At 33.5% G+C, this 27,646-nt stretch overlaps 1 protein-coding gene across 7 annotated transcripts in view; it reads right to left on the reverse strand.

Moving 5' to 3' along the window:
- Window positions 1-27,646, reverse strand: part of CSPP1 (centrosome and spindle pole associated protein 1) — a 161,164-nt gene that overhangs the window by 95,301 nt on the left and 38,217 nt on the right. For 2 of the 7 annotated variants that reach the window (XM_064588248.1, XM_064588249.1), the window contains exons 4-9: window positions 22,035-22,138; window positions 16,540-16,620; window positions 15,051-15,152; window positions 13,666-14,105; window positions 2,048-2,146; window positions 836-903 (exon numbers count right to left, since the gene is read on the reverse strand). In XM_064588248.1, the coding sequence (XP_064444318.1) occupies window positions 836-903; window positions 2,048-2,146; window positions 13,666-14,105; window positions 15,051-15,152; window positions 16,540-16,620; window positions 22,035-22,138 (894 nt within the window). The remainder of the gene's footprint in view (window positions 1-835; window positions 904-2,047; window positions 2,147-13,665; window positions 14,106-15,050; window positions 15,153-16,539; window positions 16,621-22,034; window positions 22,139-27,646) is intronic. The other 5 variants (XM_064588251.1, XM_064588250.1, XM_064588252.1 and 2 more) reach the window with 4 other exon arrangements.

Genomic DNA, 27,646 nt, shown 5'->3' on the forward strand with positions numbered 1-27,646 from the left:
AAAAAAAAATAAAACTCTAGTTGCTATGTCCTATTTTCTCATAATAGCCATTTCAAGGAAACAAAGATCTGAAAATATCATGCAATTAAATATCTCTAAGCCAAGATTTAAAATTACTGACTGCTTTCAGGTTGAATGAATCTAAACTTTTATCCAATTTCCTCACATACTTCACCTGAAACCTAATTTCAGGTCATTTTTTCCTAATAGTTTTTACACAGAAAACAGACCACTTTTCTATTTAAAGTTATACATAGGAAATACGTAAGGCTCTCTCTTCACACTGTTTCTGAAATTCTGACAAGTAGCAAATCAACATTTTTATATTAACCAGCGACCTTCATTTCTGATAAAATAAATAGAGAATCTGGATTATGATCATGATTTGAACAAAACATCTTTTCAGAAACTACCTGGAAAAAACACAGGAAGGATGTTTACCAAGGAATAAAAAGGTTTAGTTGAGGGAAAATAAACTTAAAATGTAAGGCAGCTACATACTAGCTAAAGAAGAAAAAGAAGAATAATGAAGAAAAACTACTGCATATTAAAATGGAATATAAGAAATAGTCACACTACAACAAAGTTACTGAAATTAATATTCCATTTATCATCTATAGAAAGCTCATCACTAAATAAAGTTATTCCACTTTAAAATTATAATCGGAGCTATACAATACATTAAATGTTTAGCATAGAGTCTATCACAAAGTAAGCACTAGATAAGTTTTCTATTATTAGTTACAGTAGTATTAATGACAACACTGAGTTCTCACTAAAGACCTTTTCTATGACAGTCTGCAAAACTTTAATCAACTGAAAGTTTTGTACATACCAAAGAGCATTCCTGCAAAAGGACTACAGATCTCTCGGTTAGATTTGGATGGTTCATTGTCTCGAGCACTAAAACAAAAAACAAAAAGAATTAGAACCCAAATGATTTTCAGGTAACAAAAATTTAGAGTAAATTGAAGGTATGAGTTATGGGCCTTTCAAAGTACTATGGACACTATTTTTAAAGTCGGAGTAAAATCATAGCATTTTTTCTCTTTATACAGTGGGACCTCGATATATTCACGCTCTATAAATATATAACCTTTTTCTTCAGCTTGCATCAATGGCTCTATAGAATCCCAATAAACCCTTTTTTCATAAGAACAGTTAATCCAGTTAGGAAAAAGAATATTAATACACATAAATCCTAAAAAAAGAAGAGAAAGGAGATACCCATTCACACATTTGAAAAAGATCATCTCTTAAAAATTCCTTCCTTAAAATACAGAAATAAGGGGGGGGGGGGGAAGACAACTCCCTCAAAGGAAACCTAATCAGACCCAACAGCAAATTATCTTATCTCAAGCACTTCTATATATTACTTTACTTCAGAGAAAATAGACACCTTTCCTGACATATGACCATTATTATCTTCAATATACACTATAGATTCGGAACCGTTTATTCTTCTATACAATATAAGAAAGCCACCAAAATGATAAAAACTATCAACAGAAAGAGAACATGAACATAAGGTACATATAATTTGTTCTTTTCATCATGACAGAATTATTATGAGTACTAATTCTACAAAGTAAGCATAAAAGTTACCTACTCAATAAGCTGAAAATAAAAATTTTTTTTTTCAAAGGAAAACTCACATTGCAGGAACATTTTCAATTTATTTCCACTTAAGTTATATCATTCCCGTAACTCTATTTTATTGATTTTTAGTCCATTAAACTACATGCTTATTTCTCCTTTCATTATTTCAAACAAATTTATATACACTTTACAATTATAGGGACTTATTTGGAACACCTTGGCACACTTATAATCAAAACTTGCTGTTCAAAAGAATGCTGTCAAGTACTATAAATTCTCGTTTAACACCATTCTCTCCCTCCTCCTTTTTTCCCTTTAATTCTTTTCTTATTAAATAAGGAGAGCTGTTAACATACTATACCTTTTTACTTATTCAGTAAGCCAGTTTTAGTAGGTACTGTTTCACAGTGTAAGGACTGAAGGGCAGAATTTATATTACATACTATACCTTTTCTTTCCAGCAGATGAAATGCGTATGTTTGACTGTTCTGTGACATCACCACCTTGCTCCATAGGAGGCACATCCCCTCGTCTGTTCCCGTACATCCTTAAAAACACATTAGCTTATAGAGCTTGTTCCACATACAGTGGACCTTCTTATATCTCTTTGGTGTTTTTACATTTGATATTAGAAATGTTAAAGGGAACAAAGAGTTATAATGAAGTTTTACTGCAAACATTCAAAAATTAATTTGAAGGAGATTTAATTCAAGTATGATTTGCTGGGTAATAAGAGAAACTGAGAGTTTAGATTCAATAGTCTTTAAAACAAAAGGTTATAAATTATTTCAATATAACTTCTAGAAAATTTTAATTTCAAAACTCTGCATATATTAAGACTTTATCATTCATTTAATTCAAAGAATTAATTAGTACCTTCTACATGCCAAGTACTATTTTTCCTAGGCACTGGGTATATGAACATGGTCCTTGCCCTCATGAAGATTACTGACAAATTTCACAATGAGATCTCTTTTTTAAACAAAATTCATAGATTCTGGAAATTATTTCACTGCATATGCAAACCTTTTTAACTTAAAAATATAGCAGCTGTCTTACCAGTAAATTAAACCAAATGTGGCAAGGCACAACATTTGCTAACACTGTAAATCACATGAAGGATAAATATTAGCAACAGGTGAACAGAAAACATTATAAACAAATAGTCTAATACGTTGGTAAAAATGATCACTTTACTCACAAAAGAAAGATCAGAATGTTTGTTGTTTTTTTTTCCTTAAAAATCCTTATCAGAAAATAATCTTAAAATTTTTTCAATTAATCTTTTTTTTTCCACTTGGCAAACATTGATTTCTTTAGCATACTTCCTCATACCAGAGAAACCAACATGACTTTTCACACCAACATTTATCAGCATCCATGAAAATCAGCATTTCACAAGTCATATTTCTTCATGTGGCTGTTAAAAAATTATATTTTCTCTCAAAAGGACTAATAGAAATACGGCTGTTAAAGTATTATTCAATATTGTAGGTGAATTTCATTTTCACATTATGAAAAATGGCAATTTTTAGAAGAAAAACTTCTCATTCTCCACAGAGCTAGCACAGAAGTCTTTCCTCATTTGTGTCCATCACACAAGCCACTGTCAATATTATCTGTGGAGAAAAGACTATCCAGAATTGTAACCTTCACCATATCTGACCTGGCACGACACATAAAATAGCTTCAATTTTTTATCCATATCTAGAACAACAGAACCCTCCACAAGCCCTTTCAAAAAGGAATGTCAACTTATTTCAATTTATCAAAGCAGAGCTGGTTTTGTATCTAAAACCTATGTGCTCAAATCTCTGTTTTAAACTGACACATCAGTTTAGTGTCTCTCATTCCCTATTTCTACCACTTAAAGAACTGGTAAATGTAAACTCAAATTCAAATTTGTAATTAATAATGCCAAGCAACCAGATTTAGTTATACTTGTCTATATTAAATATGCATGAGCAGGAAAGAGTTAACAGCACAGGCCTAAAATTACCTATCCTTAGAAATACCTATTTGGAAGGCTGGCCCTTGGCTGGCACCTGGGAACATAGATTTTTTTTGCGGGGTGGGGGGGGGGGTGGTCCCTACCATACCCAGGACTGATAAAGAGTGGCTCACTGTACCTAAACTATTTATACAAACAATATAGTTTTTGCTGAACATCTGCTTTCCTTCAAGAAGTTCAGAATTTTCATATATCCTCAAAAAAGGGTGCCTATGTGACCAGCCCCCAATAAAAACACTGGGCACTGACTCTCTAATGACCTTTCCTGGTAGACATTTCACCCATGTTGTCACAATTCAATGCTGGAGGAATTAAGCATGTCCTGTGTGACTCCCCTAGGACAGAACTCTTGGAAACCTGTGTCAGCTTGCCTTCAGACTTTGTCCAAGCCCCTTTTTCCTTTGCTGATTTTACTTTGTATCCTTTCACTGTAATGAATCATACCCAGGAATATAACTATATATACAGGAAGTCTTGTGAGTCGTCCTGATGAATCACCAAACCTGGGGGTGGTCTCCTATGACCCAACAGACAAAAGTAAATGTGTTGATGTGGTAAAGTGGTGCCTCAACAAATCAAAGTTTTCAAATACGGAGAAACTTAAAGTTACATTAAAGTTATATTTTTAAAAACATATCTTGTGATTAAACCAGAATTAAAGGCTACTTATTATATACAAAAATTCTTTCTAAAATTTATCCAAGAGTTTGTGACTTTCTGCATTTTCAGTTAAGTTCTCTAAAAGCAAACATTTAGACTTGCAATTCTAGCTTATCTTTATGCAGTTGTACCCAAAGTATGCTATATCCAAAGCATCTGTATTAAAAAATGTTTTATAGGTTCTTCAGTATATAAAGCTGTTGTAATAAAGTAAGCACCATAAACACAAAAGGTCATTTTCAAAGTCCATTCTAAATTAAAGAAATTTAAGAAATTATTATGTGTAAAGTCAAGGTCTCATTGCTAAATTCTATAGTCAAATCACAAAGATTTCCTAACGAACCCCTCATAGGGAATATAGCTTCAGGTATACCCTTTCAATAAAGGAAAAAAAAATTCATTAACAAAACTATAAAAGTCCCCTCTTGTCACTGATAAAAATCAAAATCTGTCACAATAAAATCAAGACTAGAGAAATGTTTAAGAGGCCAAAGAAAAGGAGAGATAAACATTTCACTAAAAAGGATAAAATAAAATCTTAAGGCATCCTATTTAATTTTATGGAATGACTCATGATATGACTATGCTTACTTTGTTAAATCAATGAAAAATTAATATTTACAGAGTCCATAAATATTTTTTTAAGTTTACTATTACATTAAAAACAAAAGCAAAAAAACTAGAGGGGAACCCAACAAGCTGTGAGGCCAAATTACAGGATGGCAAGTAAACTACCTTATTTCTTATTAAAATATCCCCATAATTATAATGGAATTTCCTTCATTTATTGAACTTTTTTTCATATTTCTAATAAATTTAGCATTTAATCACTAATAACTATCCCTGTTAGTTCACTTTAACAACTGTTATGGTGGTCTTACAATTTATTTTAGAAACCTTTACTGAGGGGTGCCTGGGTGGCTCAGTCAGTTAAGCGCCCAACTCTTGATTTTGGCTCAGGTCATGATCTCTAGGTCGTGAGATCAAGTCCTGCAGTGGGCTCTGTACTGCTTAAGATTCTTTCTCTCCCTCTGCCCCTCCCCCGACCCCACACACACTTGTTTGCTCTGTCTCTTTAAAAAATAAAAAAAAAAAGAAAGAAAGAAGCCTTTACTGAGACAATGAGGTTCTCCAGGAAGACAGGAATTGATGAGAGCCAATAGTGTTTTCATCATTTCTATCTCATCTCTTCAATCGTCCCAACATTAAGGGAGGCCAACAAATGGTAATAGCCAAAAGTAATGAACTCACTAAATGTCTAACAACCTGATTCTAATGAAAGTCCAGGAGTTCAACTTGGGTCCAGTTTGTCCCTGAGAAGTCCTTTCTGTTTAGCTATAAAGTCAGTACCAGATTAAAACTATCCCTGAGACCCAGACCCAATCTATCCCAATATTCTATGGCTTTAAATCCATAGATTCGCTTACCACACCTCAATCCACTGGTTTTGTCAGAAAGAGACAACCGCAAAAAAGAATTTGCTTTCTTTGACATACCAAATCAGATTTAACTGAAGTAATGAAATAACTGTAAATCGTTTCACCATCCTACTATCAAAAGAAAAAAAAAAGTTACAGGTATGTTAAATGGAAAAAGCTTTTTCTCTATCTCTATTTCCTGGAAGACATGGGTCAATAACTTTAATTAGATTCAAACCTCAATGCCCAAAGAAACCAACTATAGGCTAGAGGCCAAGTTTATTCTAAAAATTAACACATATGTCTAACTTCCAAAAAAAATTATTCTCTTACAGAAGAAAAGCAAATTTTCTAAAAGCATAGGTTTTTCCAGCTAATTTAAATATAAATGAACTCCTAAGTGATAATGAATAACTTATCTTTTTTCCTTAACAAACCACAGAATCAAACTACTTCAGAAATAAATTTACAATGTTTATGCTATCAAGAATACCACATCATAAAAATAAAATTTACCATCTGTTGGTCCTAGATTCATAAAGCTCACAGCAAGGAAGAACCAAATTCCTCCTTACTTAAAAAAAATCATCTAATTCATAAAATGGTTACATCACCATGTTTTCATATTAAGAATTTCTCTAATGTGAATGAATTCTGCTATTAGAGGTACTCTCCTAGATGTTAAAAGAAAAATACTGAGCTGTTAGCCGTGGATCACCATTTTTCTCACTGTTTTCGGTTGTTTCACAATTATATTTGCTTTAATTCAGTAACAGTGTTTTTCGAATACCAAGCCCATCTTTAAAATGGAGAAAAAAGCTAGTATTACAGAGGCCCTTCCAGAAATAAATAAAAATTACTATGTATTAGAAAAAAAGCAGTATTAAATAACTCAAGTTCTAATGAGCCATTTCTCTTCTTTTACATTTTACATATTAAGCATGCACATTTCTTAGAATGTCCCACACTAAGTAAGCATGTGCTCATCTATGTGGCTAACATACAGATTCTAATTTCAGATGGAATGTTATTTCAGAATTTTATTAAATAACTCTTAAGATTACAAACTAACAAATATCAAGAGTTAAAGAGAATGGAAGTGGTAACTGCATTAATTACATAAAAACTTTTAAAAAGCATTTTTTAAAGCTAAAAGTTTCTTTTACTCATTAACATTGGTTATCAAGTAAACACAGTAAAGTAATATATTAACTTCTACAGGTCAAGTTAATAAATAATAAAGACTAGGATGACCACATTTAAAAAGAACCTACAATCAAAGTACTATGAAATATACCATTATATTCAACTTCTAAAAGCTCCTAAAACATAAACTTTAGTCAAACTGTAAATATTTATAAATAAATAACACATAAACACACACGCATACACAAAGAATGCAAGTATAAAGCAAAATATTAACTACCTTGTTAATTATTTAAAAACACTGGTCAGTGATTAATGATGAGCTCAGAAGTATAACATCATTCCTGGGCTTTAGCTTTCCCATATTTAAAGTGGGCAAAATAGTTCATTAACAAATACATTATCATACATGAAACTGTTTATGTGGTAATTAGAAAAAAAGTAAGACCAAAATATAAAACTCGAAATTGTTTAAAATCAAAACTGGAATTTATCACCTGCTTTTAGAAGAAAAAAAGAGAAAAAGAGAAACTCACAAAAATGAAGGAAAATTAATTTTGTACTTCTCACAATCAGTTATAATTATTTTTTATCAAGAACTTTGGGTTAAGATTACAATATACCATGAATAAATGTTTAGACAAAAAGCAAGGAAGAGCATTACATAATGATAAAGGGATTAATCCATCGAGAGATTAACAATTATAAATATCTATGCAGCCAACATAGGATCACCTAAGTACATAAAGCAAATATTAACAAGCATAAAGAGAGAAACTGATAGTAATATAATAATAGTAGAGGACTTTAACACCCCACTTACATCAATGGATATCATCCAGACAGAAAATCAGTAAGAAAACAGTGGCTTTGAATGACACATTACACTAAATGTATTTAACAGATATATAAAGAACATTCCATCCAAATACAGCAGAATACACATTCTTTCCAAGTGCACATGAAACATTCCACAGGATAGAGCACATGCTAGGCCACAAAACAAGTCAGAATGAATTTAAGAAGCCTGAAATCCTATCAAGCATCCTTTCCAGGCACAACAGTATGAATCCAGAAACCAATTACAAGGGGAAAAAAGAAAGAAAAAGAGAGAAAGCAAGTAAGCAAACACAAACAAATGTGGAGGCTAAACAACATTGTACCAAGCAATGGGTCAATGAAGAAATGAGAGAGAAATTCAGAACACATGGAGAAATATGAAAAGGAAAGCCCAATAGTCCAAAATCTTTAGGACATAGTGAAAGTTCTAAGAGCACTTCAAAGGCCTACCTCCAGAAACAAACAAACAAACAAACAAACAAACGTGAACAACCTAACCTTATACTTAAAGGAACTAGAAAAATAACAAATGAAACCCAAAGTCTGCAGAAAGAAAAATATTAAAAAAGATCAGAGCAGAAATAAATGAAATGGAGACTAAAAAAAACCAATAGAAAGGATCAATAAACAAAACAAAATTAATAAACCTTTAACCAGACTCATCAAGAAAAAAGAGAAAGGACTTAAATAAATAAATTCAGAAATGAAAGAGAAGTAACAACTGACACAACAAACATACAGAGAATTATAAGAGACTACTGTGAAAAAGTATATGCCAAAAATTGGGACAATCTAGAAGAAATGGATAAATCCCCAGATCATATAATCTCCCAAAACTGAATCAGGAAGACAAAATCTGAACAGACCGATTACTAATAATGAAATTAAACTGCAATCAAAAAACTTCCAACAAACAGAAGTCCAGGACAACATGGCTTTCCAAGTGAATTCTACCAAATATTTAAAGAAGAGTTCTTCTCAAACTATTCCAAAAAATAGAAGAGGAAGGAAAAGTTCCAAATTCTCTCAATGAGGCCAGGATTACCCTGATAACCAAAACCTAACAAAGACACTACAAAAAGAAAAAACAAAAAACAAAAAATACCCACAAACCTACAGGCAAAATCCCTGATGAACATAGGTGCAAAAATGCTCAACAAAATATTAGCAAACAAATTCAACAATACATTAAGAATCATTCATTACAATCAACTGGGATTTAGTCTAGGAACGCAAGGATGGTTCAATATATGCAAAAAAATCAACGTGATACACCACATTAACAAAATGAAGGATAAAAACCATATGATCACCTCAACAGATTCAGAAAAAACCTGTGACAAAATACAACATCCACTTATGATAAAAACTCAACAAAGTAGGTTCATCATAATAAAGGCCATATATGAAAAACACACACTTAACATCATACTCCATGGTGAAAAACTGAGAGCTTTTCCTCTAAGATCAGGAAAACGACAAGAATGTCCACTCTTAGCACTGTTATTCAACACTGCACTGGAAGTACAAGTCATAGCACTTAGATAAGAAAAAGAAATAAAAAGCTTCCAAACTGGTAAGGAACAAATAAAACTTCCACTATTTGCAGAGGACACAAAACTATATACAGGAAGTCCTAAAGACTCCACCAAAAAACTATTAGAACTAATAAATGAATTCAGTAATGCTGCAGGATAGAAAATTAATATACTGGCTGGCTCAGTCGGTTAAGCATCTGCCTTCAGCTCAGGTCATGATCCCAGGGTCCTGGGATTGAGCCCCACATCAGGCTCCATGCTCAGCAGAGGGTCTGCTTTCCCTTCTCCTACTCCCCACTGCTTGTGTGCTGTCAAATAAATAAAATCTTTAAAAAAAGAAGAAAATTTGGGATGCCTGGGTGTCTCAGTCAGTTAAGCGTCTGCCTTCAGCTCAGGTCATGATCCCAGGATCCTGGAATCGAGTCCCACATCAGACTCCTTGCTCAGCAGGGAGCCTGCTTCTCCCTCTACCTGCCACTCCCCCTGCTTGTGCGCAGTCTCTCTTTCTCTCTCCCCTACTCTCTAGCAAATGAATAAAATCTCTTTTTTTTAAAAAAGAAAATATACAGAAATCTGCTGCATTTCTATACACCAATAATAAAGTAGCAGAGAGAAAAAAAAATTTTAGTCCCATTTACAATTGCATCAAAAAAAGAAGAAAAAAACCCTAGGAATAAATTTAACCAAGGAGGTGAAAGACCTATAGTGTGAAAATTATAAGACTCTGATGAAAGAAAGTGATGACACAAATAGAAAGATATTCTACGGTAATGCACTGGAAAAAATATTTTTAAAAATGTCCCAACTGCCCAGAGCAATCTACAGATTCAATGCAATTCCTACCAAAATACCAAAAGCATTTATCACAGAATTTAAACAAATAATCCTAAAATTTGTACTGAGCCACAAAAGACTCTGAATAGCCAAAGCAATCTTGAGAAAGAATAACAAAGCTAGAAGCATCACAATCCAAAATTCAATACAGTACTACAAAGCTATAGTAATCAAAACAGTATCGTGCTGGCACAAAAATAGACATATGGATCAAAGGAATGAACAGACACCCCAGAAATACACCCACACTTTACAAAGTCAATTAATCTATGATCAAGGAGGCAAGAATCTACAATGGGGAAAAAGACATTTCTTCAACAAATGGTGCTGGGAAAACTGGACAGCTACATGTAAAAAAATAAAATTGAACCACTTTCTTACACCATACATAAAAATAAACTCAAAATGGATTTGAAGACCTAAACATGAGACCTGAAACCATAAAACTCGTAAGAGGAAACATAGCAGTCTCTTGGACATCAGCCTTAGCAACATATTTATGGATATGTCTCTTAAGGTAAGGGAAACAAAAGCTATCAGGACCACACCAAAATAAAATGCTTTTGTACAAAAAGGAAATCATCAACAAAACAAAAAGCAACCTACTGGAGATATCTGCAAATGATTCATCCAATAAGGGGTTAATTTCCAGAACATATAAAGAACTCATATAATTCAAACCAAAAAGCAAATAATCTGATTAGAAAACAAGTAGAGGACCTGAGCAGTCATTTTTCCAAAGAGACGAACAAATGGCCAACAGACACATGAAAAGATGCTCAACATCACTAACCATCAGGGAAATGCAAATGAAAACCACAATGAGATATCACATCATACCACAAGAATGGCTAGTATCAAAAAGACAAAAAATAGTAAGTGCTAGTTAGGCTGTGGAGTAAAAGGAACTCCCGTACACTGTGCTGGGAATGTAAACTGGTGTAGCCACTATGGAAAACAGTATGGAGATGGCTCAAAATATTAAAAATAGATATACCATATGATCCAGTAATTCCACTATTGGGTATTTAATCAAAGAAAATGAAAACCCTAATTTGAAAAGATACCTGCACCTCTATGTTTATTGCAATATTACTTACAATAGCCAAGCAACCCAAGTGTCCATCCATAGATGAATGGATAAAAAAGATGTGGTATAGATATAAAATGTAATATTAGCCATAAAAAAGAATGAGATCTTGCCATTTCCAACAACATGGATGGACCTAGGGGGGTATTATGCCAAGTGAAAATAAGTCAGTCAGGAAAAGAAAAATACCATATGATTTCACTCATATGTGAAATCTAAAAAACAAAACAAATGAACAAACAAAAAACAGAAACAGACTCATAAGTACAGACAACAATCTTATTGCCAGAGGGTAGGGATGCAGGCGGAAAGGGCTAAATAGGTAACAGGGATTAAGAGACACAAACCCCTAGTAAAAAAATAAGTCACAGAGATGAAAAATACAACATAGGGAATATAGACAGTATTGTTATAATAATGTTGTATGGTGAGAGATGGTAACTACATATATTGTGATGAACACGGCATAATGCGTAAAACTGACGAATCCCTATCTGTGCACCTAAAACTAATATAACACTGCCTATCAACTATACTTAATTAAAAAAAAATGTTTTTAAAGAATAAATGGTTAGAGCAGTTATACATTTCTGTAGTCTCAAAAATTTTACTAACAAGTAGTCATTTTTCCTATCAACCACTCTGCCTCCTAAATAAAAACTACTGAATGACAGATGTGATTTTTTTTTTTTGGCTGGAATTAAGGAATCTTACAAATCTGAAATACAGAAATTCAGTTTTAACCTCATGCCTTAGAGACACACGTGAAAAACCTTACATCTAGAGATGTAAGTTTATGCATTAACAAAATGGAAGTATTATATAATAATGATTTAAACTTGAAGAAATACTTCTAAACATTTAAAAATGTGTAACAGGAATTATTCTCATTCATCCTCATGTTTAATCTTAAAACGCTACTTGGAGAAGATTATATAAAAAGTTCATTTCATTTATGGAGTATATAAGAAAATAAGATAGTTCTCAAATAATTAGGCTGAAATTCATTTGTTCAAGTAAAAAATTATCACAGGATAGAATTACAAAGATAATAAGCATATTTTAAAAGCAATCATCATAATAAGTTTCTTGAAATTCCAAACTTAAAAGACAGCATTACATTACACTTTAAAAATAAACAGACACCATAAAAAAAAAATGTTTTCATGTACAAAGAAGGCAGAACCAAGAGTCCAAGACTGCCTGCAGTTCCCCAACTGAGAGCTCTTTTAGTCAAGGCAGACTTTGACTACCTTCAGGTATAAACATTTTCAAATATAAAACATTATAAGATTTAGAGTATTTTCTGGAGTACGAACAATTAGATTCAAATCAGAAATGACAAGTAGCATTGCAAAATTCTAATCCTTCACTCACATCACTTAAATCAGGATGACTATTAAAAAGACTGAGTGAGAGGCCATAATAGCTACAGAATAAAGAGTAGAAGACAACAAACTGTAAAGGTTTTGTATTATTAGTATCTAGAATACTGAATGTACAGCATTATGTCTCAGAAATTTTCTAAAATACTTAAAAGGTAATCTATTTGGACTAAATAAACAGGTCCCATAAACTTCAAAATTTAGATTTCACCCTTTCAAGAAATATGGAACCCTGCCATATTTCTATCTCCAAAAGTTTATGAAAACAGAGCAAATTTTAAGTATTAAGATAAATGACTTAATAAAATAAAACCTCACTGTAGCAGTTAAGAAATTACAAGTAGTGTCCCAAAAATAATCATCCCAAAGAACTGAAAGGCATCTGAAAATCTGATAGTAAAAATCTGGTATCATTAAAAAAAAAAAAAAAAAAAATCTGGTATCATTTCACTTAAGTAAATGTTTAATAATAAGTGACTTAAAAACAATAAAGTATATTGATAGAAGTACTGAGAGCATAAGAACATTAAAGGAATAAGCTGTATTTCATCAATTTTAAAATGTCCTCTTAATCCACATGTTAAAATCTGAATCTGGGATTGCCAGCAACCTGGTTTTAATTCAGGTTCTCGCAAAGAAGAGTTTGTTCTCCTGTCAGTCACCTAGGAGCACTATGAATCTGAGACAACCCTGAATTCTTGTCTCAAAGTTTTTTAAACAATATTGGCAACATGAATTCAGACTGCAAACCTGAATCAGTACTGGCTTACAGTTCAAAATCTCAGAGATGTTTTTCTTTTTTTTTTTTTTTTTTAATCCCTCCATTAAGTGCCAAGGTTGAAACATGGAAGTTTCCTTTATGTCCCCTTCTGTGAAAAAGTTTATTTCCCATTTAATTTTACAGGAAGGATGTAGCCTTTCAGTGTCCCAGCTTTATTACAGGGTCTCTTTTTCCCCCATCTTGGGGGGTTTTATTTGTTCCTTCAGTGGCACATAAAAAATAATGCTATAACTTCAAACTGACAGCATCTTAGAATTAACCAAATATGTAGAAAAATGAAACTGCTTCTCCCTAACATAATCATAAAAAGTAACAACATTAATACTAAGCAAATAAAGAAAATAAAAATGAAGTTGTAAATACCTGTCATTTGTATATACTCTCAAAAGTCTTCTATCAAAATCACTTTCATATCTAAACCTCTCGTCCATTTCTTCACTTACTTCAGGATCTTGATCTGGTCTATAATACTGTCTATCAAAAACACCATCCTCATTAAACCGGCAAAATCTTCTATCTGGAATTTCAGCTTTGTTGGCAAACCTTTGATGTTTTTTACTGGAAATGCCCACTTCTTCATTAGTTTTTTTAATGATTCTTCTGTTCCTTAATTCAATTTCATCATCTAGTTGTCGATATCTGTCCTCCTCTAGTCTTCTTTGGTTTAGAAGCTCTTCATATGCCTCCGAAGGAGTTAAGACATTTCTTATAGGACCGTCTGAATTTTCACAAGATGTTTGTATTTGTGAAGGTAAATCAGGCTTAACCTGACTAATAGGTTTTTTATTTCTTTGATTCTTGTGCTGGTCAATTAAAAAAGAAAACAAAACAGATCTTAATACAATGCTATTTCTTAAAAAGTAATTATACCCTCAAATGATGCTTAATCTATTTATCATCTCAACTCCAAGGCCTAATCACCCAAAAGAAATAGCTTATCTTTAGAAAAAAAAAAAACTCCAAGGAAATGTTAGCCTTCAAAACTTAATAAATAAAATATAACAAGCAACAGTGATATGGGTAAGTGGCTACAAAAAGAGAGGATAAACTAAATGCAAATTCCTATCCCAGGAGATAATAGGCATATTTTGGCAGGTAATATTGCTTCAAAATATTTCAAATTAAATTCTTAATACAAACAATATAGAAAGTGGTCAATTTTTTGGCCCTATTAACATCAACCATTCTTAAATTTGGAAAAAAATATATAGCTAGAAATGGTCAGCATTTTAAAAATCTTAAAAGTAAAAACTAGGGGCACTGGGTGGCTCAGTACATTAAGTGTCCAACTCTTGATTTTGGTTCAGGTCATGATCTCAGGGTCAGGAGACTGAGCTCTGTGCCAGGCTCCATCCATGCTGGGCATGGAGCCTGCCTAAGATTCTCTCTCTCCCTCACCCCCCTTCCTGGGCCCCCTCCCTTGCCTGCTGGCACTCTCTCAAAAAAAATTTTTTTAATAAAAAGTAAAAAACTTTATTGTTTAGTAAAAAACTAAACATCACATAAAGCCAATCTCTAAAATTAAACCTCCCCCATGAAGTTAAAAAGTAAGGTAAGTTCTTCAATATGTGATAAAACCATTAATAAAACTAAATATTAAAATGCCCTGTGTTTAGTTCAATTTGGCTTAATCTTTAAAATATTTACATAAAAACCAAGTGAAATGTTTAACATATAAAAATATTTTCAAGTAAGTACAAAATATTCAACCTCTGGTGTTAAAGATTTACTTTAAAAGCAAAACCTACCTCAGTACTACTCTTTTCTACCTGTCTGAACTTGTCAGTAGATTCTTCCTTACCCCTGAGAAATTGATTGTATTCTTTGTTGCGTTCAAGTTTCAACCTTTCCTTAAAATAAAAATCAAAAGGTAATGTTAAAACTCCAACTTCAGGAAAAAGTACCTTTATGTCCAATCAAACTCATACAAAATAAGAGATCTTACCCAGAATCAAGCTTTATTAATAATCTCAAGGATAGAAGTAGTTGCAAGGCACAAGAGAGGCAGGAAGAGGTCTGAAACAACCAATGCAATTCCCCACATCCTTTCTTGCCACATTAATTACTACATGCTTAGGTCCAGGTTAATACAGGAGGTCTTTAACAGAAGGGAGCTGCTTCAACCAAAAACATTCGTAAATAAATCTATCCCACTAGTAACTACATGACTGTGTTTGCCAGGAGACCTGTCATTACCATGTTTCCAAGGAAATTTGACCAGTTACCTTCCTTCTTTCCTCCTCAGAGACATCTCCCGCCTGTATTCCCCTACCAAAAGGGGGAATCTGTTCCACTCCCAAAAAACCTACTGCTAATCATTTCTTTCCCAAGTATCAAGAAGATTGATTATATTTTAAACATAAAAAGGTACAATTATCACAGACACTAAAATATTATAATATAAATGTTCTGTTGAAACACATACTACATTAGGAAATGTTTTTACGCCTTAATATCTCCACTGTCATTGAAACAGGACAATCTAAAAAAAAAAAAAAATTAAAGATTTAACTAGGTCATCTTTTGAAACTTATTATCTGTTTGACTTATGTACTATGTCATGATCGCTGATCTAGCTTGGAAATTCAGTCCCTACAAGGGGTATGCAGTGCTTTATCACTACCACCTCTAAAGAGTAAGTAGATGTCGGGGCACCTGGGTGGCTCGGTTAAGCAGCTGTCTTCAGCTCAGGTCATGATCCCAGGGTCCTGAGATCACGCTCCGCATTGGGCTCCCTACTCTCCTGGAAGCCTGCTTTTCCCTCTCCCCCTGCCTGCTGCTCTCCCTACTTGTGCTCGCTCTCTGTCAAATAAATAAATAAAATCTTTAAAAAAAAAAAAAAAAAGTACATGTATTTGTAGAGTGATAGAAACACATTCAAGTAGCTCCAGACCTCACTCTACATCAAAGTTCAGTATACTCTCATTCACTCATCTCACTGATAACTGTGACACAGAGCATGAACTTTATAGCTCAGAAACCAATGCTGAAAAACATAAATTCTAAATATTCAATTAATTCACATATTAAAGATATATCACTCACATCATTATAAACGTTATGTTCAAAAGTTCTTTTAAAAACAGCACAACTAGGGACTCCACAGATTTTTTTAAAAGACATATATTCAAGAATGGGAAATGATATATCTTCCGCTTGCATTTAAGTCAGGAGTATGTTAATTATTTTGATACCTCATAAAACTACTACCCACAGTAACTATTCCTATCCACCTACCTTGGCAGATAACCTCTCACCAATAGGAAGAGAAACTCCCAGAGTAGATGGATCTGTTTCACTCGTGGACAGAAAATTTTTCTGTATATATACACATTAAAAAAATATATTACCTAATTGCCTTTATAAAATGTTTCATAAATGTGTCTTTACATTCTATTTTCTAAACTATGCATTATGCAGAGCAAAAGAATGGAATGGAGATGAAGACAGAAAGTACCAAAGTAATTAGAAAACAGAATTTTCTTCTAATCAACAGGTCCCTGAAGAGGAGAATCAGGTCTTAATTTTCATTTGCAACATATATATAATTCCAGATGATTAAAAAACCTGGGAAAAAAGGAAACTCTTTCCCAATTTATATTTCTCTTCTAAGCACATATTCTTCATTCTCAGTGTCCTACTGTTCTTCAGCAAGATCCATATACATGCTGCAATAATGTTTTTTACTAATTTTCCTGCAATAATTTACGAAGGGATATCCACTCAAATGCCAAAAGATATAAACTATGAACATTGTTTCCTTCTATGTACCTCCACTCTTGTAAAGATTTAGATAACGCAGTGTAGTAGACAGATCATCAGACTAGGACTCAAAAACCTGGGCTCTAGGACTAGCCCCAACACTTCTCAGTTCTATAACACTGAGCAAGTTGCTTAACCTCCCTGACCCCGTCTTCATACATAAAATGAGAATGGTATCTGCTCTGCCTACCTACCAAAACTGGTATAAGGATCAGAGGATTAAAAATGTAAAATATCTTTGAATACTTTTAAAGTAAACACAAGGGATGAGTAAAAATACGTATGATCCTCAACTTTCTAGCACTGCTTGGTAGTCATATGATCTGGAAGTTACTTAACGTCTCTGCCTCAATTTCTCTGTCCAATAAGGCAGGGATAATGCCATCTAAATCACTAAGTTATGAGGATTAAATGAACTGATACTTGTCAAGCTGTGTAGTTCCATGCCTTTTATTTATTCATTAAACAAGCAAATATTGACTACCTAAAACTTTCCAGTTACTTTTCTTGGTGGTAGGGGGACAAAGATAAGAATATATCCCCTCTATGTAAGAAATTTATAATTCAGCTGAGGAAACAAACATGTAAACAAATAACTATAATGTACCAACTGCTACAACATAATTATATTCAAAACATTTGGGAGCAGAGTGATTAATAAAACTTAATGATTAATAAGGTTTGATTGAGGGGCGCCTGGGTGGCGCAGTCGGTTAAGCGCCCAAACTCTTGGTTTCCGCTCAGGTCACGATCTCAGGGTTGTGAGATCAAACCCCGTGTCAGGCTCCGTGCTCAGTGGAATCCGCTGGAGATTCTCTCGCTCTCTCTCTCTCCCTCTGCCCTTCCCACTTGTGCTTTCTCTCTCTCTCTCTCTAAAATAAGTAAATAAATCTTTTAAAAAAAATAAAAATATAAGGTTTCATTCAATCTAAACTTAGAAGTAAGTTGTGCTACAAAAGTTGATTTGAAAGTTGATTGTATAGAACTCTAAACTTATTTGTCAGGGGAAAAAATAGGATACCTGACTAGATCCCTGAGTCAGTTTAACCCTTATATAAAAAGTACACTATAAACGTAGCCATTTTGTAGAGTTACACATGTACAAAAAAACATATTCAGAGTTCCAACCCCGGAAAGACAGAGATACAGCATCCTCGCTCCTTCACTGGGCAGTTCACACTCCCAACACAGTCCCAGAACGGTGTTTGAAATGTTCAATAAAATGAAAAAAATAAATAATAAGGACAGTATAGTGAGTTATTAAAAAAGTTAAATTCCAGACATTGTCTCATTCATTCAACAAATACTGAATGCCTACTGTCCCAAACTGTTTGATATATCTGAGATTCATCAGGGAAGAAAAAAAGATCCCTGCCTTCCTGAAGCTTACATTCAAGCATGGGAAACTGACAAATAATAAACATAAGGAAGAGAATGGTATGTTAGAAGGTGCTAAGTGCTATGACAAAATTAAAAGAACAGGCTACAAGCAATTCAGGCTTCTTGAGGATGGGAGTGGGAAAAATAGAAATCCAGAGTTCCCTTTTGGACATGCTCAACATAAGATACCCATTAGATTTCTAAGATAGGTAGCCAAATGGAAAAGTGTGAGGTTCAGGAGAGAAGTCTGGGCTGTAAATATACATTTACTAATTCAATTTCAAAATTGTTCTTCTGAGAATATGTTCTCCCTGCACTTTTAAATGGTCAAGTGTCTTCTATTCTAAAAACTGGAAAGAAAAAATGGTTCTTCTTGGCAAAATTTAAGAATTTTTTTTTTTAAGATTTTATTTATTTGAGAGAGAGAATACGAGACAGAGAGCATGAGAGAAAGGAGGGTCAGAGGGAGAAGCAGACTCCTTGCTGAGCAGGGAGCCCGATGTGGGACTCGATCCCGGGACTCCAGGATCATGACCTGAGCCGAAGGCAGTTGCTCAACCAACGGAGCCACCCAGGCACCCCAGGATTTAATTTTTTTTAATTTAAATATCCACGCAATCCAAAAGTCTGGAAGGCACAGAAAAAAAATCTAGAAAGAATAGGACTTCCTAGGGGTCAAGGAAGCCACTGCAGCCACCTACCCAAATCCTATGTAATTTTCTTTTTCCTGTGCTTTCCTTTCCATGCCCACCTTCTCAGACATCAACCAAAATTTGTCTCTTGCATAGTAAGGGCCTACTGCTCCTCTATCACAACCACATTCTTGATAACCCAACACCAAAAACTCCTTCATATCCATTTGAATTTAAAGATTTGTACTCCTTGATCTTTTTCTCTTTCATAAAGGCAATTTCTTCCTATGCCTCCTACCACCACTCTTTTTTAAAATCTTCTATCTATGAAGTAGTATAAAATCCACAAGTGAAAATGGTAGATAACTAGAGGAAAACCCCACCCAATAAGTGGTGGGAGAGGGGGAGAATATTGAGGTACAAGGCTTGGGAGGTGGGCTGGAACATGAAAGACCACATGCCATGCTAAGGAGTATGCCTTTTTATCCTGAAGGTCTGTGAGGAGACACTGAAGTATTTAAATTGGTAAGGGATAGCATCATTCTGGAAAGTAGTATGAAGAACAGACTGAAAATTAGTGGAAGGAGAAGCTAAAAATCTGTGGCAGTAATTTAAAATAAATAATAAGATAATCTCTAATATGCAGAACTAACAGTCCTAAAACAGTTATCAAGGTCTTCACAGGCTGCTTAAGGAGGTATAATGTTTCACACATATCAAATTAAAAATCTAATCTAGGAGCACCTCGCTGGCTCATTCTGTAGAGCATGCAACTCTTAATCTCAGGGTCATGAGTTGAAGCTCCATGTTGGGTGTAGAGCCTATTTAAAAATTAAATAAATAACAATAAATTCATTCATTCATTCATTCATTCATTCATTCCTTCCTTCCTTTAAAAAAAAATCTAATCTATCCTATCCACCTACATCATTATTTTTTACTACTCTCAAAAAGAATCTACTCTAACCTACTCAGACTGGTAAATCACATGTGACTCATTCATACAAAGCTAAAGCCTACTGTCCAAGTCCTTCTTTCTATATTCTCCGTCTGAAAAGCTTCCTCTCCTTGATTTGCCCTCTAGAATATCCAAATCCTACCTATCCTACAATGTCTTACAAAATAACACCTTGAGGTCTTTCCTGATCATTACAGCCTTATTAGTTATCAGTTTCTAACCTGTATGAATGTTATCTCTATGACCAGATTCTAAGACCCCTTGAAGACAGATTCTTCTTTGTAAGTACTTAAAAAATGTTGGGTGAATGAATGAATGTGTGAGATTCTTTTTATTTATTTATTTTTTAAAGATTTTATTTATTTATTCATGAGAGACAGAGAGAGAGAGAGAGAAGCAGAGGGAGAAGTAGGCTTCCCGCTGAGCAGGGAGCCCCATGCAGGACTTGATCCCAGGAGGGATCATGACCTGAGCCAAAGGCAGATGCTTAACCGTCTGAGCCACCCAGGCGCCCTGTGAGATTCTTTTTAAAAAAAAGTTCTGTAAGGGGCGCCTGGGTGGCTCAGTCGTTAAGCGTCTGCCTTCGGCTCAGGTCATGATCCCGGGGTCCTGGGATCGAGCCCCACATCAGGCTCCCTGCTCCGTGGGAAGCCTGCTTCTCCCTCTCCCATTCCCCCTGCTTGTGTTCCCTCTCCCGCTATGTCTCTGTCAAATAAATAAATAAAATCTTTAAAAAAAAAAAAAAAAGTTCTGTAAAACTATAGTGTTTTTGTTTTCCAATATAAATTTACAAACACAATCCATGGGTTTGGGTACAAAAATACTGAGTAATCCAAATCCTGACAACACACAGTTAAAAAAATCTTAGAATATCCTGAGTATCTTTTATTAATCTTAATGTGATTAGCATAATTTGAAGAAAAAAACTGGCATGCTGAAAATAAATGGGCTTATAATAGCTGCAGAATATTTCTAAAAGATGCATAAGAAAGCAACAAAAATAAATGCAAAGCAGAAATCAAAAAGAATGCTTGATTGAATTAATGAAAAATTATAACATATAGACTGCCATCTTGGTAAAAGCAAGGATACAAAATGTTACCATTCAAAAGTCTCAATATCACAAATGAAGTTATTTTTCTTACTAGTTTGAGAGCAACATCATAAATGAAAATAATTGCAAGCTACTAGATCTAAAAAATAAGAAAAAAAAATTAAGAACATTTTGCAGGCAACCCTACCTGTCTTTTTGCTTGTGTAATACCCTAAAGTCAAGGGAAACAAACCATTGATAAAATGTATTCAAAGTCTTTCTCTCCATATGCAAATCAGAATAAATAAGAGACCACTTATACACTTGGAATAAACATTACAAAGTATTAAAAACAACAGAATATCTCGGGATGACTAGAAACATCATAATTGTTTAAAATAATTTGATAAGCTAAAAAGTAAACTGCGTTTCAAAACTTACAAGAAATCTTTAGTTTAGGAATTACATAATTTAACCAAACATACTTAAAACAAGGGTTCTGCTAAGTAAATAGATTAAATCATAAAGCAAAGACTTTGGAAGCTAAGTAAATATGTTAAATGAAGTTTTTAAAAGCTTAGCCAACAGGAAAATAAGTGGCAACTACAATTCCATGTGTCATTTAAATACATGGTCGTGGGGAAGAGAGGAGCAGGGAATCGTAATTGGGTTTTTTTTAAACCATGATAACTCTAGAGAAAACATGAAAACCAGAACTTACAATCTCATTTAAAATTAAAACCCACTACCCCACTGCAAAGATCAAGAATCTGTTATTCCATGGCACCAATTCTCAGCACCACTTTCTACCAATGTCATATATGTCCCTTAACTGTCACTTTAATATCCTACTGTTAGATACCAATGAAAACCTAAAAATTAACACATTTGACTAAAACCTTAGGAAAATAAATTTAGCAAGTGAATTTTGAAGCATAAGATGCAGCTAACTAATAGAATATATTACCTGAGTAAGATAACGTCTGTAATCTTGCCTCAATTCTTCTTTTAGTTTATGTTTCTTACGTTCATAATCTTCCCCAAGTGGTAAACTTAATCCATAATCAATTCCTAGAAAGAAAACAACTTAAGCAATATAGCTCATTTTCAATGTCAATTTCAATACAATCTGCTGTCACCAAAGCACAGTAGCAAAGAACACAGTCATGTTTGATTCTGAGACTGGGATCAGGATAATAGTTTACTTAAAATGTTTCAGCAGGTCATACATTCACACATATGGAAAATATCCCTCACGCCCATGAAACCCAGTCACCCAGTTCTCCTGCCCAAAACAACCATTACTGTTTCTTATATTTTCTTCCAGAGACTTTATGCACCTATAAACAGATACTTTTAAATTACTGTGTGTGTGTGCATGTGTCTGTGTATTTACTTCTTCTCCCTTTAGTTAAATGATTCTGCATTGTTTGGCATCTGGCTTTTTCAGAGTACAAAATTAAAGCTGATTACCTTTACTTCTTCACTTAATTCTACTGAAATTTCTATAAAGATAAATACCTACAACAATTTTAAGGTCTGTTTTCTAGTCTGTGAAAATTAATAATGTGATTTTTTTTTTTTTTTACTGTAAGAATATCTTTGTTATAACATGTTCAAGAAAAAATTATTAGGACTATGCATGGCTCAGGCTGAAATTTCCAAAAATTTTAGAAGTTAAGCCACCAATTCTGATTTCATATAAATGGGTATTAATTTTTTACTGTGGTAAAATATACATAATATAAAATTTACCATTTTAACCGTTTTTAAGCATACAATTAAGTGGCATTAAGCATATTCACAATGCTGTGCAAACCACCACACACACAAAATTAAGGTAATTTCCAGAATTTTTTCATCATCCCAAACAGAAACTCCATAGAAGGATGTTAATTTTTTAAGAAAAACTTTAATTTTGAGTCATGTTTCCATACATAGAGCTCAAAAATCAAATTACATTTTGGGGTGATGATCGACAATAGTGATGGCTGTACAACTTGTAAATATACTAAAAACCAGAGTAGTACAATTTCAATGGGTAAACTTTGTGATATGTAAATTATCTCGATAAAGCTGTTAAAAATCAAATTATATACTTTCAAAATATTTTTAATAGTAAAATACTATGTCAAGAAGCACAGATATCAGATGAGTATTTAGATTTTTGAAGCTCCTCTCCCTTTTTTAGTCCTACTATATAATACCGTAGTATAAAAAGTTTATCATTTCTAAACAAAATAATTTTCCTTAATGAGTCAGCTACAAGGAATATAGGTGAAATAATTAAACATAGTTTATAAACTGATATAGGTATCACCATTTTTGTGTCTTACTCCCTCACAATGCAGCTAAATGATGGGACTTTTCATAAGTGTCATATAACTGCTTTATTACATCACTGAAATATTTCAGGGGGGAAAGCCCCAAGTGGTATAAATATAAATGGATGTCTGTTGATTTTTATGGAATACTAAATTCCACTTTCCACCAGGAACACCATGGAATTCTCTTGATAAACACTTCTAGCCTACATAATCCTGATAATAGTGGGTAAAGCAGGCATCCTTAGGGATGCCTCTCACTCACACTCCCAACTCTCTCCCAAAAGAATTTAAAGTATCCCATATGCTTAGAATTTTAAATCATCCTAGAAAAGCATTCTTTCCTTACATAGGAATCCAAACCTTATTTTTAAAGATACAGAATTCAAGCCTAAAGAGAGAAACAGTTTCAATTCTCACATTCAGAATGGAGTATCACACATGGAACTAAGCTGTAAGGTCAATGAAGGTAAGGCCATGCTTTATTCAATTTTATAATGCCTGGTATATAACTTATATCCAAGAAATGTTCACTGAATAAATGTATGAATGAATATATGAATGAATCCTTGAATACGAGGAAAGAATGAGAGAAAGGGAAAAAGCACGCAATTTTTAATATTTCATTTCTGCTTTTAGGCAGTCTGATTGCATAGAGAAGCAGCATAGTAACTAGTAACCAAAGTTACTTATCTCTAGTCACAATGGATACTCTATTGTGTCAAGGAGAAAAAGAAAACAATGCTGCAAGGATGATGCCTCTCAACATGCCAGGCTTTCCTACTCAGGAAAGCAGTAATTCACAGCTTTCTGAAAAGTCATGTATTTAAGGTGGTTTTTAATACAGGTTTTCAATTTTGCTTGGTGGATTTATGTGGAAAGATAGAAATTAAAATGTGATTTTCATTTATAAATTACTATTTATACTAAGTTCAGTTTCATTTATCAAGAGGATTTGCCTTTTACTATTGCCACAAACAGTATTTGTAATAATTGTCTTAAGAGATAAGGAAGAATACATACTGACTGCCTTCTGAACTACTTTAAATTTTATTAAGTTTAAGGTTTAGTCAACAGAAAATACTTTTTAACTGTTATTTTTGTTATTTTGTCATAAAATAAATAAAGTCCTTTGTTGCTCACGCAACAAAGTCCAGAGGAAACTAAGTACAAATCTCCAAGAATTCTTCCCCCATGGAATCACATAAGACACAACTTGTGACAACATAATGTGAAGTGTTGTAGGTCAGAGAAATAAAATTAAGAACTATATGGAACAATTTAAGTATTCTGTTCCTTTTAAACTATGCATGAACTATGGCATCTTAACTGACTTAAGAAACATGGTCAGACTTACTTAATTCAGAGCAGTTGTCTTATGATGGTTCTAGTGGCAAATAAAGCATTAGAGTCATCTTAGGGTCATTTGAAGTGATGTCACTGAAGTACATCAGTGACTCTAAGACAGTTAACATTATGCTTCAGAACTGTATCAATTACAAGTATTAGCTCCTATAGTGGTTATGGGGTAAATAACTATATATTCAAAACTAAAGTATGCAATCTTTTTAAAATTAATTTACCTTCTAACACAGCACTCATAATAAGCAATTTATAGAACAAATTACCATGGAACACTTAGCTTTCTCTTTTATTATATTACCATGAGAAGTTACTACATAAAAATAATCAAAAGACAAATTATAGGAAATAATAATAGGACTTTCCATAAGCAAGTGACTATCAAGGGACAGGGCTGCTTTAATTGAAACACTGTACTCAAACTTTACCTATAAAGATATTATTACATAGGACTCATTTGACTTGTATAAACTGAACAAAACTAGTAGAATGTCTGACATTTAGTTCACAATAAGAGAAACCTAAGATTACAAATGTTAAAAAGAATGAGAATTAAAAATTCAACTAAAAATTAGTAAAAAAAAAACAAAAAACAAAAAACAAAAAAACAAACACATCAATTTCCTGTTGTCCATTTCCCAAAATCTTTACATTAACTGTAATTTTTTGGCCTAGTCTAAACCTCAGAGCTTCTCTGCAATGTAAATTCTACTGCTGCTTCCTTTCTGATAATTTTTAAATTTTAACAATGTAATTGTTTTCTCCTTTATAATTCTCTTCCAAATTTCCATAAGCATAATTGTACTTAAAATGAATTTGTAAAAATCACACAAATTTCTAGTAACAAGAGTAAAAGTCTCTTTATCTTACTCTGGTAATCTGTAATCATTTCTGCTTGATTTTCAAAATAATTACTTCAGAGCATGGAAAATAAATCTAGAAAATTTTGGAGTCTAAAATACAGATTAATACTATTTTGATATAAGATTGAAGGACACTGCCTAGAAATGGATAAAAACACATAGGGACTATGGTCACAGAAGATGGATTCTTCAAGTACCCAAAGTTTAGAGGTAAGGGAGTTGAAAAGGAACCAGGAAAAAAAAAAAAAGAAAAGGAGTCTTCTGGAAGTCCCCCAAGCCACCTTCAGGCTGAGTGATTCACTAGAAAGACTTACAGAATGCATTATATTCATGATTACAGTTTATTACTATGAAAGAATACAAAGAAAAATTAGCAAAGGGAAAAAGCTCACGCAACAAAGTCCAGAGGAAACTAGGTACAAATCTCCCAAGAATTCTTCCCCCATGGAATCACATAGGACACAACTTGTGACAACATAATGTGAAGTGTTGTCTACTAAGAAAGCTCATTAGACTCAGTGCCCTAGGTTTTTAGTCAGAACAGGTCACACAGGCACCTTCTGCCTAGCACATACCAAGATTCCAGACTCTACAAAAGGAAAGCAGTTGTTCTACTTGGTCATATGGTTTATACAATTTTATTTAGGCACAATGACCTTATCATTTAGAGGATTTTTAGATCAGTTTTAGATCAGTACCGGGAACTGTTTACTAGCTAAATTCAAGATACTAGCCAAGGGCCAGTCTTGCAGGCAGACCTAAGGACAGTCCATCCCAGGCCGGCTTTGTTAAAAGTGATCTGCACAAGGAACTAGTAAGATAGGAAAAAAACCAGAAGAGTAGCTCTAGAAGCCAAATGAAGAAAATGCTTTAAGGAAGCAGTAAGATGTTAAGTGGAGCAGGTAAGTTGAACCATAAAAGATTTCAAAACTGCTCACTAAATGTAGTTATGTAAGAGGTTACTATAGATCTTAATCTTTGTGGGTGAGAAGCATAGAAGTAAGCCTGATGGGAAAAGGTTTAAGAAACTGAGGTGAGAGGAATTGGAGATAATAAATATACATAATTCTAACTTTTGAACAAAGAAAAACCTAGAAACTGACAGTAGCTGGAGGAACATACAGGATTTTATAAAGTAAGAGATATTATAGCAATGCTTATATTCTGACATAAATGTTCTAATAGAAAGGAAAAATAATTTATGATTCAGGTGAGGAGGAAAATTGATGAAGTGATAATATTTTCAATGAAAAGGGACAGAAGGCTATATAAGTAGAGGAGTTGGTCTAACAATCTATGGTAACAGAAGACAAGGCAGAATATATAGTACAGATGAGGGTTGGCTGGCAGATATAAGGGTGGGAGATAAGGGTAAATTCTAACTGCTTCTATTTTGCAGGGAAATACAAAGTAAAACCATGGGCAGGGGGATGGGGAATGGAGTTTGAGGAGAGAAGAAAAGATGAAATAGCTGCCTTGTAGGATAGGAATGGATTAGGGAAATGTAACAGAAGCGCCAACAGCCGTGAGGACACACCTTAGGTTAGTAGTCAGTACTTTAAAGTAAGAACAATTACATGGTCGTGGGTTTTCTCCATCCAAATCCGCTACATACATACCAGCACACAAAAGGCTCAGAGTTAGATTTAACAAGAGATGAGATTTTCCCAAATAGATAAAATAAAGGGAAAGAGAAGCAAGAAAGGTAAGGGAGTCGATAAAATGGACCATGGAACTTAAGTCACATAAGGAAGTAATGAGAGGGTAGGTCCTTTAAGGGAGTAGAATCAAGGGATGGTAGGTCCTGGTAATGTCAATTATTTGGAATGTTTGTCAGAGGCAGGATACAAGAGAAAATCAGCTGAAAAAAAATGGAAGTGGTCATCAAAGAAAATATTTGCAACTGTAATTCAGTCACTGGTAACAGAGGTCTAAGAACTATTGAAGCGGGTGGCTGAGGAAGAGTGGAAAACAGTATCACAACATGAAGTCAAAAAACTAAAGAGGTACTAAATGTTTAAGGAATTAGA

Source organism: Mirounga angustirostris, unplaced genomic scaffold, assembly GCF_029215605.1.
Source record: "Mirounga angustirostris isolate CCGP_5_RB_7025 unplaced genomic scaffold, mMirAng1.0.hap1 SCAF_4, whole genome shotgun sequence".
Lineage (NCBI taxonomy): Eukaryota > Metazoa > Chordata > Mammalia > Carnivora > Phocidae > Mirounga > Mirounga angustirostris.